The sequence below is a fragment of the Dreissena polymorpha genome, chromosome 16, assembly GCF_020536995.1.
Source record: "Dreissena polymorpha isolate Duluth1 chromosome 16, UMN_Dpol_1.0, whole genome shotgun sequence".
Classification (NCBI taxonomy): Eukaryota; Metazoa; Mollusca; class Bivalvia; order Myida; family Dreissenidae; genus Dreissena; species Dreissena polymorpha.
In genome coordinates, this window is record NC_068370.1 from 8440496 (window position 1) to 8453734 (window position 13239).

Sequence of the window (13239 nt, forward strand, 5' to 3'; positions counted from 1 at the left end):
TTGGTCGCTTGAAGCCAATTACAAGTGCGATATTAATCAAATTTTATATTTTAATATACAATAAAGATTAAAACTTAAACTCACTCATGCCACCCCGGTACCAGCTTAAGAGAAGAAATGAAGCAAAGATAATTATGAAATTACACCGATGTACTGCTCATTGAATGCGAGACTGTACAGCGAGAGTGATAACATAATGTAATTTTCTACATATTAATTTAGTTTACCCCTACTTTTATATTGACCTTGTACAATTGTACCTGATATAATTATTTATATCAGGTTTATATGATTTTCTATCATAACATTTAATTAATGAATGCATGGTATAACGCTGTCTGCTGTATTTTTATCACGTAAACATGACCTTTGCATTTTAGGCAATGTTTGTATATATGTCACTTAACTGAGAATCAACTATAAAGTATTAGATTGTGCACACATAGATTCAGATTCAGCACATCACATTAGTTGGTACAGAGATAGAATGTATTAAGACAAAAAGCAACAAACAGCAAAAACTTAAAACAAAAATAACATAAATCTTTAAGAAGCACGTGTGCTCATTATCTTATTCTTAACACGTTAAAGGGACCGCAAACCTCGAATGACGATAAAAATCTTAGTTCTAAAATACCGTGTTTTTTTTACAATTATTAGTTTATATTGATTCAAATAGCACAACTGGTATATTACATCACTTGAAAAAAGTTGTTAATTTTTCATATTTTCAGTATATTCGGTAATAAATTTTCCTGGGTACAGGTACCAGGTATCTACCAGTTAACTATAAATAACGCAAGTAGATTGATTACCATCGTCCCGTGGTAAACCCAGGAATGTAAATTGGGCATGCGTAGTGAACTGAACATATTTTATATCTAAAATGATCAATCTACTTGCGTTATTTATAGTGTGTTTATCGTTATGTCACCTTTTTTCGCGATGTACTTTCGATTTCACATCGCGAAATTTTATTACCACATATACTGAAAATATGAACTTTTTTCAAGTAATGTGATATACCAGTCGTGCTATTTTAATCAATAAAAACAAATACGTATGATAAACAGAACAATCGGTTAGCGCCCAATCGTGTTAAAATGTCACGCTTAGAACGAAGAAAAACAAAAAGACCGACACACCTCGCCGTTATTTTATTTTAAGTCTCACTTGTTATATAACAAATCGATAAAGCACTTACCTGTTATATTTTTAATACAATATAACAATATGGTCCTTAAACTGAATAAAATACACCCTTGTATAATCGTAGGAAAAAAAGCAAAATAAAAAACGATATCATTCATGTGTACTTTTCCATATCTAATGCAAAAGTGTCTAGCTTGCGTGATAAAAAAATATATGTTAATATATAACAATATAACAGATAACAAGTTGGTCGCTTGAACTTAATACAATTTACCCCATTACATGCGAAGGAAACGAAATAAACCAAAAGAAATCTGACATCACACCAGTGTACTGCCTTATATAGAATGCATACCTGTATAGCGAAAGTGATAAAACTATATGTCGTTATACACATAATTGTATCAGATAACAAGTTGGTCGTTAAACTAAATCAAAATACAATACGAAATCAAACAATGAAGCGATAATGTTATTACAAGTTTAAGTTCGCAAAAATAGTTTAAAAGTTTACTAAGTCACGGTAACCCCAGTACCAGCTTAGGAAAAATAAATACATTAAAGTGTGTATGACATCACACCGGTGTACATCTCCTTAGCGAATGAACAATTTCAAAGCGACGGTGATTAAAGTGATATTATGGGCATCTAACATTTTATGGTTGTCTATCGCAACCGTTGTTCATTGTTGGTATTTTCACTTCATATACACTTATATTTGTTAATGCAGCATCAACATACTAAAACAATATCCCGGACAGCGAAAAATAATGCATTTGAATATCAACCGTAATTTCGTTTGACAACTGATCATGCATATACGATGTGAACCTAAATTTAGTTTTAGTGCAGATTCGTTCAAACGATATAACGACACAAATTTGTTTTACGGATCATTTCGGCTCATATGACTGGGTGAGTCACGTAAGAATATCGAATATAAAATATATTTTTTATAAACAACAGGTAGCAAGATGAGTTACATATAATCGGTCAGTAACCACATTTTAACTAACTCTTTTGACCTGTTAATTCTTTTCAGCTCAATTCAACAGTGCAAATTGCCCATAATATCACTTTAAATAGTACATAAATATATCGGATCAAAGGTTGATCAAGAAAACTAAATAAAATACCAAGTGTGAAACGTATCAATTTAGCAATTTTCATTCGCAAAATTATTTAAAGGTATACTCACTTATGGTACCCCCAGTGCCAGCTTAAACGAAGAAATAATCCAAAATTAGATTTAATATCACTTGGTAATAATACTCATTATCGAATGCAAGACATTAAAACGAAAGTGGAAAAATTATGTAAATTTATAAATTCACATATCACAGATAACACGTTTAGCGATTAAACTTAATACAGAACACTGTTTGACACCCACCATATTTGCATTTTTAGTTTTCAAGAGAGATTTAAATGTATATTCACACATGCAACAGCTAGATCCAGCTAAAGAAAGTAAATAAAATAAGAGTTTCAAAAACATCACACACGTGTTCTGTTCCTTATCAAATTCCAAATAGTACAGCGACAATAAGTAAATTATATCAGATAACACGTTGGTCGCTTGAAGCCAATTACAAGTGCGATATTAATCAAATTTTGTATTTTAATTTACAATAAAGATTAAAACTTAAACTCACTCATTCCACCCCGGTACCAGCTTAAGACAAGAAATGAAGCAAAGATAATTATGAAATTACACCGATGTACTGCTCATTGAATGCGAGACTGTACAGCGAGAGTGATAACATAATGTAATTTTCTACATATTAATTTAGTTTACCCCTACTTTTATATTGACCTTGTACAATTGTACCTGATATAATTATTTATATCAGGTTTATATGATTTTCTATCATAACATTTAATTAATGAATGCATGGTATAACGCTGTCTGCTGTATTTTTATCACGTAAACATGACCTTTGCATTTTATGCAATGTTTGGATATATGTCACTTAACTGAGAATCAACTATAAAGTATTAGATTGTGCACACATAGATTCAGATTCAGCACATCACATTAGTTGGTACAGAGATAGAATGTATTAAGACAAAAAGCAACAAACAGCAAAAACTTAAAACAAAAATAACATAAATCTTTAAGAAGCACGTGTGCTCATTATCTTATTCTTAACACGTTAAAGGGACCGCAAACCTCGAATGACGAAAAAAATCTTAGTTCTAAAATACCGTGTTTTTTTACAATTATTAGTTTATATTGATTCAAATAGCACAACTGGTATATTACATCACTTGAAAAAAGTTGTTAATTTTTCATATTTTCAGTATATTCGGTAATAAATTTTCCTGGGTACAGGTACCAGGTATCTACCAGTTAACTATAAATAACGCAAGTAGATTGATTACCATCGTCCCGTGGTAAACCCAGGAATGTAAATTGGGCATGCGTAGTGAACTGAACATATTTTATATCTAAAATGATCAATCTACTTGCGTTATTTATAGTGTGTTTATCGTTATGTCACCTTTTTTCGCGATGTACTTTCGATTTCACATCGCGAAATTTTATTACCACATATACTGAAAATATGAACTTTTTTCAAGTAATGTGATATACCAGTCGTGCTATTTTAATCAATAAAAACAAAGACGTATGATAAACAGAACAATCGGTTAGCGCCCAATCGTGTTAAAATGTCACGCTTAGAACGAAGAAAAACAAAAAGACCGACACACCTCGCCGTTATTTTATTTTAAGTCTCACTTGTTATATAACAAATCGATAAAGCACTTACCTGTTATATTTTTAATACAATATAACAATATGGTCCTTAAACTGAATAAAATACACCCTTGTATAATCGTAGGAAAAAAAGCAAAATAAAAAACGATATCATTCATGTGTACTTTTCCATATCTAATGCAAAAGTGTCTAGCTTGCGTGATAAAAAATATATGTTAATATATAACAATATAACAGATAACAAGTTGGTCGCTTGAACTTAATACAATTTACCCCATTACATGCGAAGGAAACGAAATAAACCAAAAGAAATCTGACATCACACCAGTGTACTGCCTTATATAGAATGCATACCTGTATAGCGAAAGTGATAAAACTATATGTCGTTATACACATAATTGTATCAGATAACAAGTTGGTCGTTAAACTAAATCAAAATACAATACGAAATCAAACAATGAAGCGATAATGTTATTACAAGTTTAAGTTCGCAAAAATAGTTTAAAAGTTTACTAAGTCACGGTAACCCCAGTACCAGCTTAGGAAAAATAAATACATTAAAGTGTGTATGACATCACACCGGTGTATATCTCCTTAGCGAATGAACAATTTCAAAGCGACGGTGATTAAAGTGATATTATGGGCATCTAACATTTTATGGTTGTCTATCGCAACCGTTGTTCATTGTTGGTATTTTCACTTCATATACACTTATATTTGTTAATGCAGCATCAACATACTAAAACAATATCCCGGACAGCGAAAAATAATGCATTTGAATATCAACCGTAATTTCGTTTGACAACTGATCATGCATATACGATGTGAACCTAAATTTAGTTTTAGTGCAGATTCGTTCAAACGATATAACGACACAAATTTGTTTTACAGATCATTTCGGCTCATATGACTGGGTGAGTCACGTAAGAATATCGAATATAAAATATATTTTTTATAAACAACAGGTAGCAAGATGAGTTACATATAATCGGTCAGTAACCACATTTTAACTAACTCTTTTGACCTGTTAATTCTTTTCAGCTCAATTCAACAGTGCAAATTGCCCATAATATCACTTTAAATAGTACATAAATATATCGGATCAAAGGTTGATCAAGAAAACTAAATAAAATACCAAGTGTGAAACGTATCAATTTAGCAATTTTCATTCGCAAAATTATTTAAAGGTATACTCACTTATGGTACCCCCAGTGCCAGCTTAAACGAAGAAATAATCCAAAATTAGATTTAATATCACTTGGTAATAATACTCATTATCGAATGCAAGACATTAAAACGAAAGTGGAAAAATTATGTAAATTTATAAATTCACATATCACAGATAACACGTTTAGCGATTAAACTTAATACAGAACACTGTTTGACACCCACCATATTTGCATTTTTAGTTTTCAAGAGAGATTTAAATGTATATTCACACTTGCAACAGCTAGATCCAGCTAAAGAAAGTAAATAAAATAAGAGTTTCAAAAACATCACACACGTGTTCTGTTCCTTATCAAATTCCAAATAGTACAGCGACAATAAGTAAATTATATCAGATAACACGTTGGTCGCTTGAAGCCAATTACAAGTGCGATATTAATCAAATTTTGTATTTTAATTTACAATAAAGATTAAAACTTAAACTCACTCATTCCACCCCGGTACCAGCTTAAGAGAAGAAATGAAGCAAAGATAATTATGAAATTACACCGATGTACTGCTCATTGAATGCGAGACTGTACAGCGAGAGTGATAACATAATGTATTTTTCTACATATTAATTTAGTTTACCCCTACTTTTATATTGACCTTGTACAATGGTACCTGATATAATTATTTATATCAGGTTAATATGATTTTCTATCATATCATTTAATTAATGAATGCATGGTATAACGCTTCATGGTTTCCGGACGTTTCACCCCCAAGACGTTTCCTCCCCTAGACGTTTCTCCCCCAAGACGTTTCCTCCCCAGACGTTTCTCCCCCACTTTGGTTTAAGTGCAGACGTTTCCCCCCCAATAAATGTATGATTGTTTGGTTGAAGTTTATTCTTGATTTATTATCAAAATAATTATTTTGTTTATGAAGTTTTCAATTAACTTTATTTATGAAGCAGCTTGTTTGATTATTTGTTTGGTTTAACTTTGAATGGAATGCATGTAAATCATAAGTGTTGAGGAACTGTAGTTGTTTGTTGTTTTTAATCCAATTAATCCAATTAAATAGGGTCAATTGGTGAATTGATTAAATGGTTAAATCACATTTATATTAATTTCAAAACTGTTTTCATTGTAACAGTTAAATATGATAAATAAATAAACTATATAATTGTCAACAATTATATTTTTTCATGCATTTATATGTATGTATATAATAAAATGATTGGATGTCACTGTGAAATACAACAGATGCATCTATGACTACCATAGTTTGGATTCAAAACCAATTATAGCACTGTGGATGCTATTTTCCTACTAAAGGCTTTTATAGATAAACATTTAGTTCTAAAAAGAAACTATACTGTTGCTATATCGACCTAATGAAATGTTATGATTCAATATATTGAAACGGACTATGGTACAAGCTTATTAAGAGCGAAATAAACGGTAGATTGTTAAAAATTATTCGGTCTATGTATGATGAAGTGAAATTATGTGTAAGACATATGGGGACGTTGTCGGATTTCTTTAATTGCGAAGAGTTCACAGAAGATTTTTGAAACGAATACTGGGTGTCAAAATGAGTACCGCTAATTCAGCTGTATACGGGGAACTAGGGCGATACCCATTATATATAAATCGCTATGTACGAATAATAAAATATTTCATAAATTGTATACTGTTAAACAAACTAATTGTATATTATATACAACACCTTTTAATGTACTAGTTTGGTCACTTTCGCATTACTATGCATGTGCTTATTGCTTATTATATTGTCAGTTTTGTATATGTAACGATGAACTGTAAATGTTCAAGTTATATGAATAAACTATCTGTTCTGTTCTGTTCCATATATAAAACTATCAATTAAGTCAAATCAAATCTATTCATTAATAATATTTAATACAGTGATAAACTATTTAAAAACGTTTTTTTTGCACAATAATGTGCTAATCTCATCTTATCCCCCTGTCACCTACTCTCATCAATGCTGATTAAAGGGCCTGTATATTGCACCCATAATCTAGCTGTTATCTGTTGTACTACACTTGCTAATCTAATCAATGCTTGTTTATTGCACCCTAAGTGCCTAATATCTTGTATAATGGTAGGTGTGGTTGTTATTTAATATTAGCCAAATGATGAAAATGCTGTCACATTTTTTTGGCTTCAAATTAAATTAATTTTTAAATTGGAATGTAAATGGTATTAATAAAGATCTATGACACACTGATAGTTATTTATCAAAATTATTTTTGAGAACTACAATTCAATATTGGCTGTAATAAATTATAATTTTAATGTCAAATAACAACTTTATTTACTCAAAATAAAAATATGTTATAGTTATTATTCATTCTTAAAAATCATAACTTATGGCTTATTTTCATTATAACACTGCATGATGTGAATTGGGAATAAAACATCAATTTGGGAATAAATTGTGTTTTATCAAAAGTGCATAATATGCAGTTTTATATGTTGTATTTATCTAATTTTACAAATAATAATTAAAACATGTCGCCTACTGAATGTAATAAGTCATGTAACTAACATTTTTATACATTTTTACTTTTTTCCAATTTTGTGTTTATTAAGGTGACATACATCAACTGATAAAATATTAAGTCAACCTTTTTGGTAAAAATAATGTTTTTATCCAATTTTCGAAATTGACATAACAAACGCATGTCATTTTCTGAATGTAAAAAGTAGCGTAAGTGACATTTTGTTAAATTTTCACGAGAAGCACAAAGATGTTTTATTAAAATAATAAACATTTTTCCGTATTTAAATTTTCTGATTATAATAGCATTATTTAAATTGATTTTACTTCAAAACTGGATTTTTTATTAATTAAAAAAAAATCCTCATAAAGTGAAACTGTGTCCATGCCGTGCAAAAATACACTTTAAATGAAAAAAATTCAATCACTGTTAATGAACAAGTAATGGAAAATATCTTATTAAACTTAAATTATAGATTTGTTTGTAGCAACATGAATTCATTAATTCAATAATAGTAATTCTTTACTTTGTAACATACCATTCCACTTAAAATGATCATCAAAAAAAGGTGTTTGTTTACTCAATTGATTTATACAATAGTTATAATTGTTTAATTTGTAGCATACCATTCCACTTACAATGACCATCAATGACCATCAAAGAACATCAAAGGTGTGCTTTTACTCAATTGATTAATACAATAGTTATAATTATTTTAATTTGTAACATACTTTTCCATTTAAAATGACCATCAAAGAACATCAAAGCTTTGATTTTACTCAATTTTTCAATGAGCTTAATTAATGCAAGAACAATTTAAGGCACTTATAAAATCAAGTATTAAATTTGTTAGAGGCTTCCCTAAACAACCATATAAAATCATTAATTAATATTTCAATTAGTCAGGACTCAACTAACATCATTTTTTTACACATAAAATGCACTCAATTAAAATACTAATACTTTATTTTCACTTTATTACAAATAACTGTTGCTAATATACATTTACATATTATGCAGACGTTTCACCCCCATTTTAGGGGTGAAACGTCTGGGGAGGAAACGTCTGGGGAGGAAACGTCTTGGGGGAGAAACGTCTGCCACCCACGCTTCATGCTGTATTTTTATCACGTAAACAAGACATTTGCATTTTAGGCAATGTTTGGATATATGTCACTTAACTGCGAATCAAGTATAAAGTATTCGATTGTGCACACATAGATTCAGATTCAGCACATCACATAAGTTGGTACAGAGATAGAATGTATTAAGACAAAAAGCAAGAAACAGCAAAAACTTAAAACAAAACATACATAAATCTTTAAGAAGCACGTGTGCTCATTATCTTATTCTTAACACGTTAAAGGGACCGCAAACCTCGAATGACGAAAAAAATCTAAGTTCTAAAATACCGTACTTTTTACAATTATTAGTTTATATTGATTGAAATAGCACGGCTGGTATATTACATTACTTGAAAAAAGTTGTAAATTTTTCATATTTTCAGTATATTCGGTAATAAATTTTCCTGGGTACAGGTACCAGGTATCTACCAGTTAACTATAAATAACGCAAGTAGATTGATCACCATCGTCACGTGGTAAACCCAGGAATGTAAAGTGGGCATGCGTAGTGAATTGTACATATTTTATATCTTAAATGATCAAGCTACTTGCTTTATTTATAGTGTGTTTATCGTTATGTTACCTTTTTTCGCGATGTACTTTCGATTTCACATCGCGAAATTTTATAACCACATATACTGAAAATATGAACTTTTTTCAATTAATGTAATATACCAGTCGTGATATTTTAATCAATATAAACTAAGACGTATGATAAATAGAACAATCGATTAGCGCCCAGTCGTGTTAAAATGTCAGGCTTTGAAAGAAGAAAATCAAACAGACCGACAAACCTCGCCGTTATTTTATTCTTAGTCTCATCACTTGTTATATAACAAATCGATTAAGCACTTACCTGTTATATTTTTAATACAATATAACAATATGGTCCTTAAACTCAATAAAATACACCCGTGTATACTCGTAGGAAAAAAATAAAGCACAAAAAAACAACGATATCAATCATGTGTACTGATCCATATCTAATGCAAAAGTGTCTAGCTTGCGTGATAACAGAATATATGTTTAAATATTACAATATAACAGATAACAAGTTGGTCGCTTGAACTTAATACAATTTACCCCATAGCATGCGTAGGAAAAGAAATAAACCAAAAGAAAAACTGACATCACACCAGTGTACTGCCTTTTATAGAATGCTTACCTGTATAGCGAAAGTGATAATACTATATATCGTTATATACATAAATGTATCACATAACTAGCTGGTCGTTAAACTAAATCAAAATACAATACGAAATAAAACAATGAAGCGATAATGTTATTACAAGTTTAAGTTCGCAAAAATGTTTTAAAAGTATACTAAGTCACGGTAACCCCAGAACCAGCTTAGGACAAATAAATACATTAAAGGGTGTATGACATCACACCGGTGTACATCTCCCTAGCGAATGAACAATTTCAAAGCGACGGTGATTAAAGTGATATAATGGGCATCTAACAGTTTATGGGTGTCTATCGCAACCGTTGTTTATTGTTGGTAGTTTCAATTCATATACACTTATATTTATTAATGCAGCATCAACATACTAAAACAATATCCCGGAAAGAGAAAAATAATGCATTTGAATATCAACCGTTCTTTCGTTTGACAACTGATCATGCATGTACGATGTGAACCTAAATTTAGTTTTAGTGCAGATTCGTTCAAACGACATAACGACACAAATTCGTTTTACGGATCATTTCGGCTCATATGACTGGGTGAGTCACGTAAGAATATCGAATATAAAATATATTTTTTTATAAACAACAGGTAGCAAGATGAGTTACATATAATCGGTCAGTAACCACATTTTAACTAACTCTTTTGACCTGTTAATTCTTTTCAGCTCAATTCAACAGTGCAAAATGCCCATAATATAACTTTAAATAGTACATAAATATATCGGATCAAAGGTTGATCAAGAAAACTAAAAAAACTACCAAGTGTGATACGTATCAATTTAGCAATTTTCATTCGCAAAATTATTTAAAGGTATACTCACTCATGGTACCTCCAGTGCCAGCTTAAACGAAGAAATAATCCAAAATTAGATTTAATATCACTTGGTAATAATACTCATAATCGAATGCAACACATTTAAACGAAATTGAAAAAATAATGTAAATTTATAAATTCACATATCACAGATAACACGTTTAGCGATTAAACTTAATACAGAACAATGTTTGACACCCACCACATTTGCATTTTTAGTTTTCAAGAGATATTTAAATGTATATTCCAACATGCAACAGCTAGATCCAGCTAAAGAAAGTAAATAAAATTAGAGTTTCAAAACTTCACACAAGTGTTCTGTTCCTTATCAAATTCCAAATAGTACAGCGACAATGATAAATTATATCAGATAACACGTTGGTCGCTTGAAGCCAATTACAAGTGCGATATTAATCAAATTTTATATTTTAATTTACAATAAAGATTAAAACTTAAACTCACTCATGCCACCCCGGTACCAGCTTAAGAGAAGAAATTAAGCAAAGATAATTATGAAATTACACCGATGTACTGCTCATTGAATGCGAGACTGTACAGCGAGAGTGATAACATAATAGTTTACCCCTACTTTTATATTGACCTTGTACAATGGTACCTGATATAATTATTTATATCAGGTTAATATGATTTTCTATCATACCATTTAATTAATGAATGCATGGTATAACGCTGTCTGCTGTATTTTTATCACGTAAACAAGACACTTGCATTTTAGGCAATGTTTGGATATATGTCACTTAACTGAGAATCAACTATAAAGTATTCGATTGTGTACACTTAGATTCAGATTCAGCACATCACATAAGTTGGTACAGAGATAGAATGTATTAAGACAAAAAGCAACAAATAGCAAACACTTGAAACAACAAATACATAAATCTTTAAGAAGCACGTGTGCTCATTATCTTATTCTTAACACGTTAAAGGGACCACAAACCTCGAATGACCAAAAAAATCTCAGTTGTAAAATACCGTATTATTTTTACAATTATTAGTTTATATTGATTCAAATAGCACGGCTGATATATTACATTACTTGAAAAAAGTTGTTAAATTTTCATATTTTCAGTATATTCGATAATAAATTTTCCTGGGTACAGGTACAAGGTATCAACCAGTTAACTATTAATAACGCAAGTAGATTGATCATCATCGTCACGTGGTAAACCCAGGAATGCAAATTGGGCATGCGTAGTGAATTGTACATATTTTATATCTAAAATGATCAATCTACTTGCGTTATTTATAGTGTGAATATCGTTATGTCACCTTTTTTCGCGATGTACTTTCGATTTCACATCGCGAAATTTTATTACCAGATATACTGAAAATATGAACTTGTTTCAGGTAATGTGATATACCAGTCGTGCTATTTTAATCAATATAAACTAAGACGTATGATAAACAGAACAATCGGTTAGCGCCCAGTCGTGTTGAAATGTCAGGCTTAGCACGAAGAAAAACAAACAGACCGACAAAACTCGCCGTTATTTTATTCTAAGTCTCACTTGTTATATAACAAATCGATAAAGCACTTACCTGTTATATTTTTAATACAAGATAACAATATGGTCCTTAAACTCAATAAAATACACCCTTGTATAATCGTAGGAAAAAAATAAAGCAAAAAAAAAACGATATCACTCATGTGTACTGCTCCATATCTAATGCAAAAGTGTCTAGCTTGTGTGATAACAGAATATGTGTTTATATATTACAATATAACAGATAACAAGTTGGTCGCTTGAACTAAATAAAATTTACCCCATTACATGCGTAGGAAAATAAATTAACCAAAAGAAAAACTGACATCACACCAGTCTTCTGCCCTTTATAAAATGCTTACCTGTATAGCGAAAGTGATAATACTATATATCGTTATACACATAAATGTATCAGATAACAAGTTGGTCGTTAAACTAAATAAAAATACAATACGAAATAAAACAATGAAGCGATTATGTTATTACAAGTTTGAATTCGCAAAAATTGTTTAAAAGTATACTAAGTCACGGTAACCCCATTTCCAGCTCACGAAAAATAAATACACTAAAAGTGTGTGTGAGACCACACAGGTGTACATCTCCTTAGCGAATGAACAGTTTCAAAGCGACGGTGATTAAATAGTACATAAATATATCGGATCAAAGGTTGATCAAGAAAACTAAATAAACTACCAAGTGTGATACGTATCAATTTGACAATTTTCCTTCGCAAAATAAGTTAAAAATATACTCACTCATGGTACCCCCAGAGCCAACTTAAACAAAGAAAGGATCCAAAATTAGATTTAATATCACTTGGTAAAACTACTCATTATCGAATGCAAGACATTACAACGAAAGTGAAAAAATAATGTAAATTTATAAATTCAAATATCACATATAACACGTTTAGCGATTAAACTTAATACAGAACAATGTTTGACACCCACCACATTTGCATTTTTAGTTTTCAAGAGATATTCAAATGTATATTCACACATGCAACAGCTAGATCCAGCTAAAGAAAGTAAATAAAATTAGAGTTTCAAAAACAT

General features: G+C 30.3%; 1 protein-coding gene across 50 annotated transcripts in view; it reads right to left on the reverse strand.

Annotated features, from left to right (window-relative positions):
* LOC127863025 (CD109 antigen-like) overlaps positions 1-13239 on the reverse strand; it is a 94751-nt gene that overhangs the window by 30733 nt on the left and 50779 nt on the right. For 43 of the 50 annotated variants that reach the window (XM_052402395.1, XM_052402396.1, XM_052402411.1 and 40 more), the window contains 4 exons: positions 12940-12960; positions 10687-10707; positions 5072-5092; positions 2351-2371 (listed from right to left, as the gene is read on the reverse strand). The exons of 1 other annotated variant lie outside the window; for it this stretch is intronic. In XM_052402395.1, coding sequence (XP_052258355.1) covers positions 2351-2371; positions 5072-5092; positions 10687-10707; positions 12940-12960 — 84 coding nt within the window. The remainder of the gene's footprint in view (positions 1-2350; positions 2372-5071; positions 5093-10686; positions 10708-12939; positions 12961-13239) is intronic. 6 more of the 50 variants (XM_052402424.1, XM_052402409.1, XM_052402410.1 and 3 more) reach the window with 2 other exon arrangements.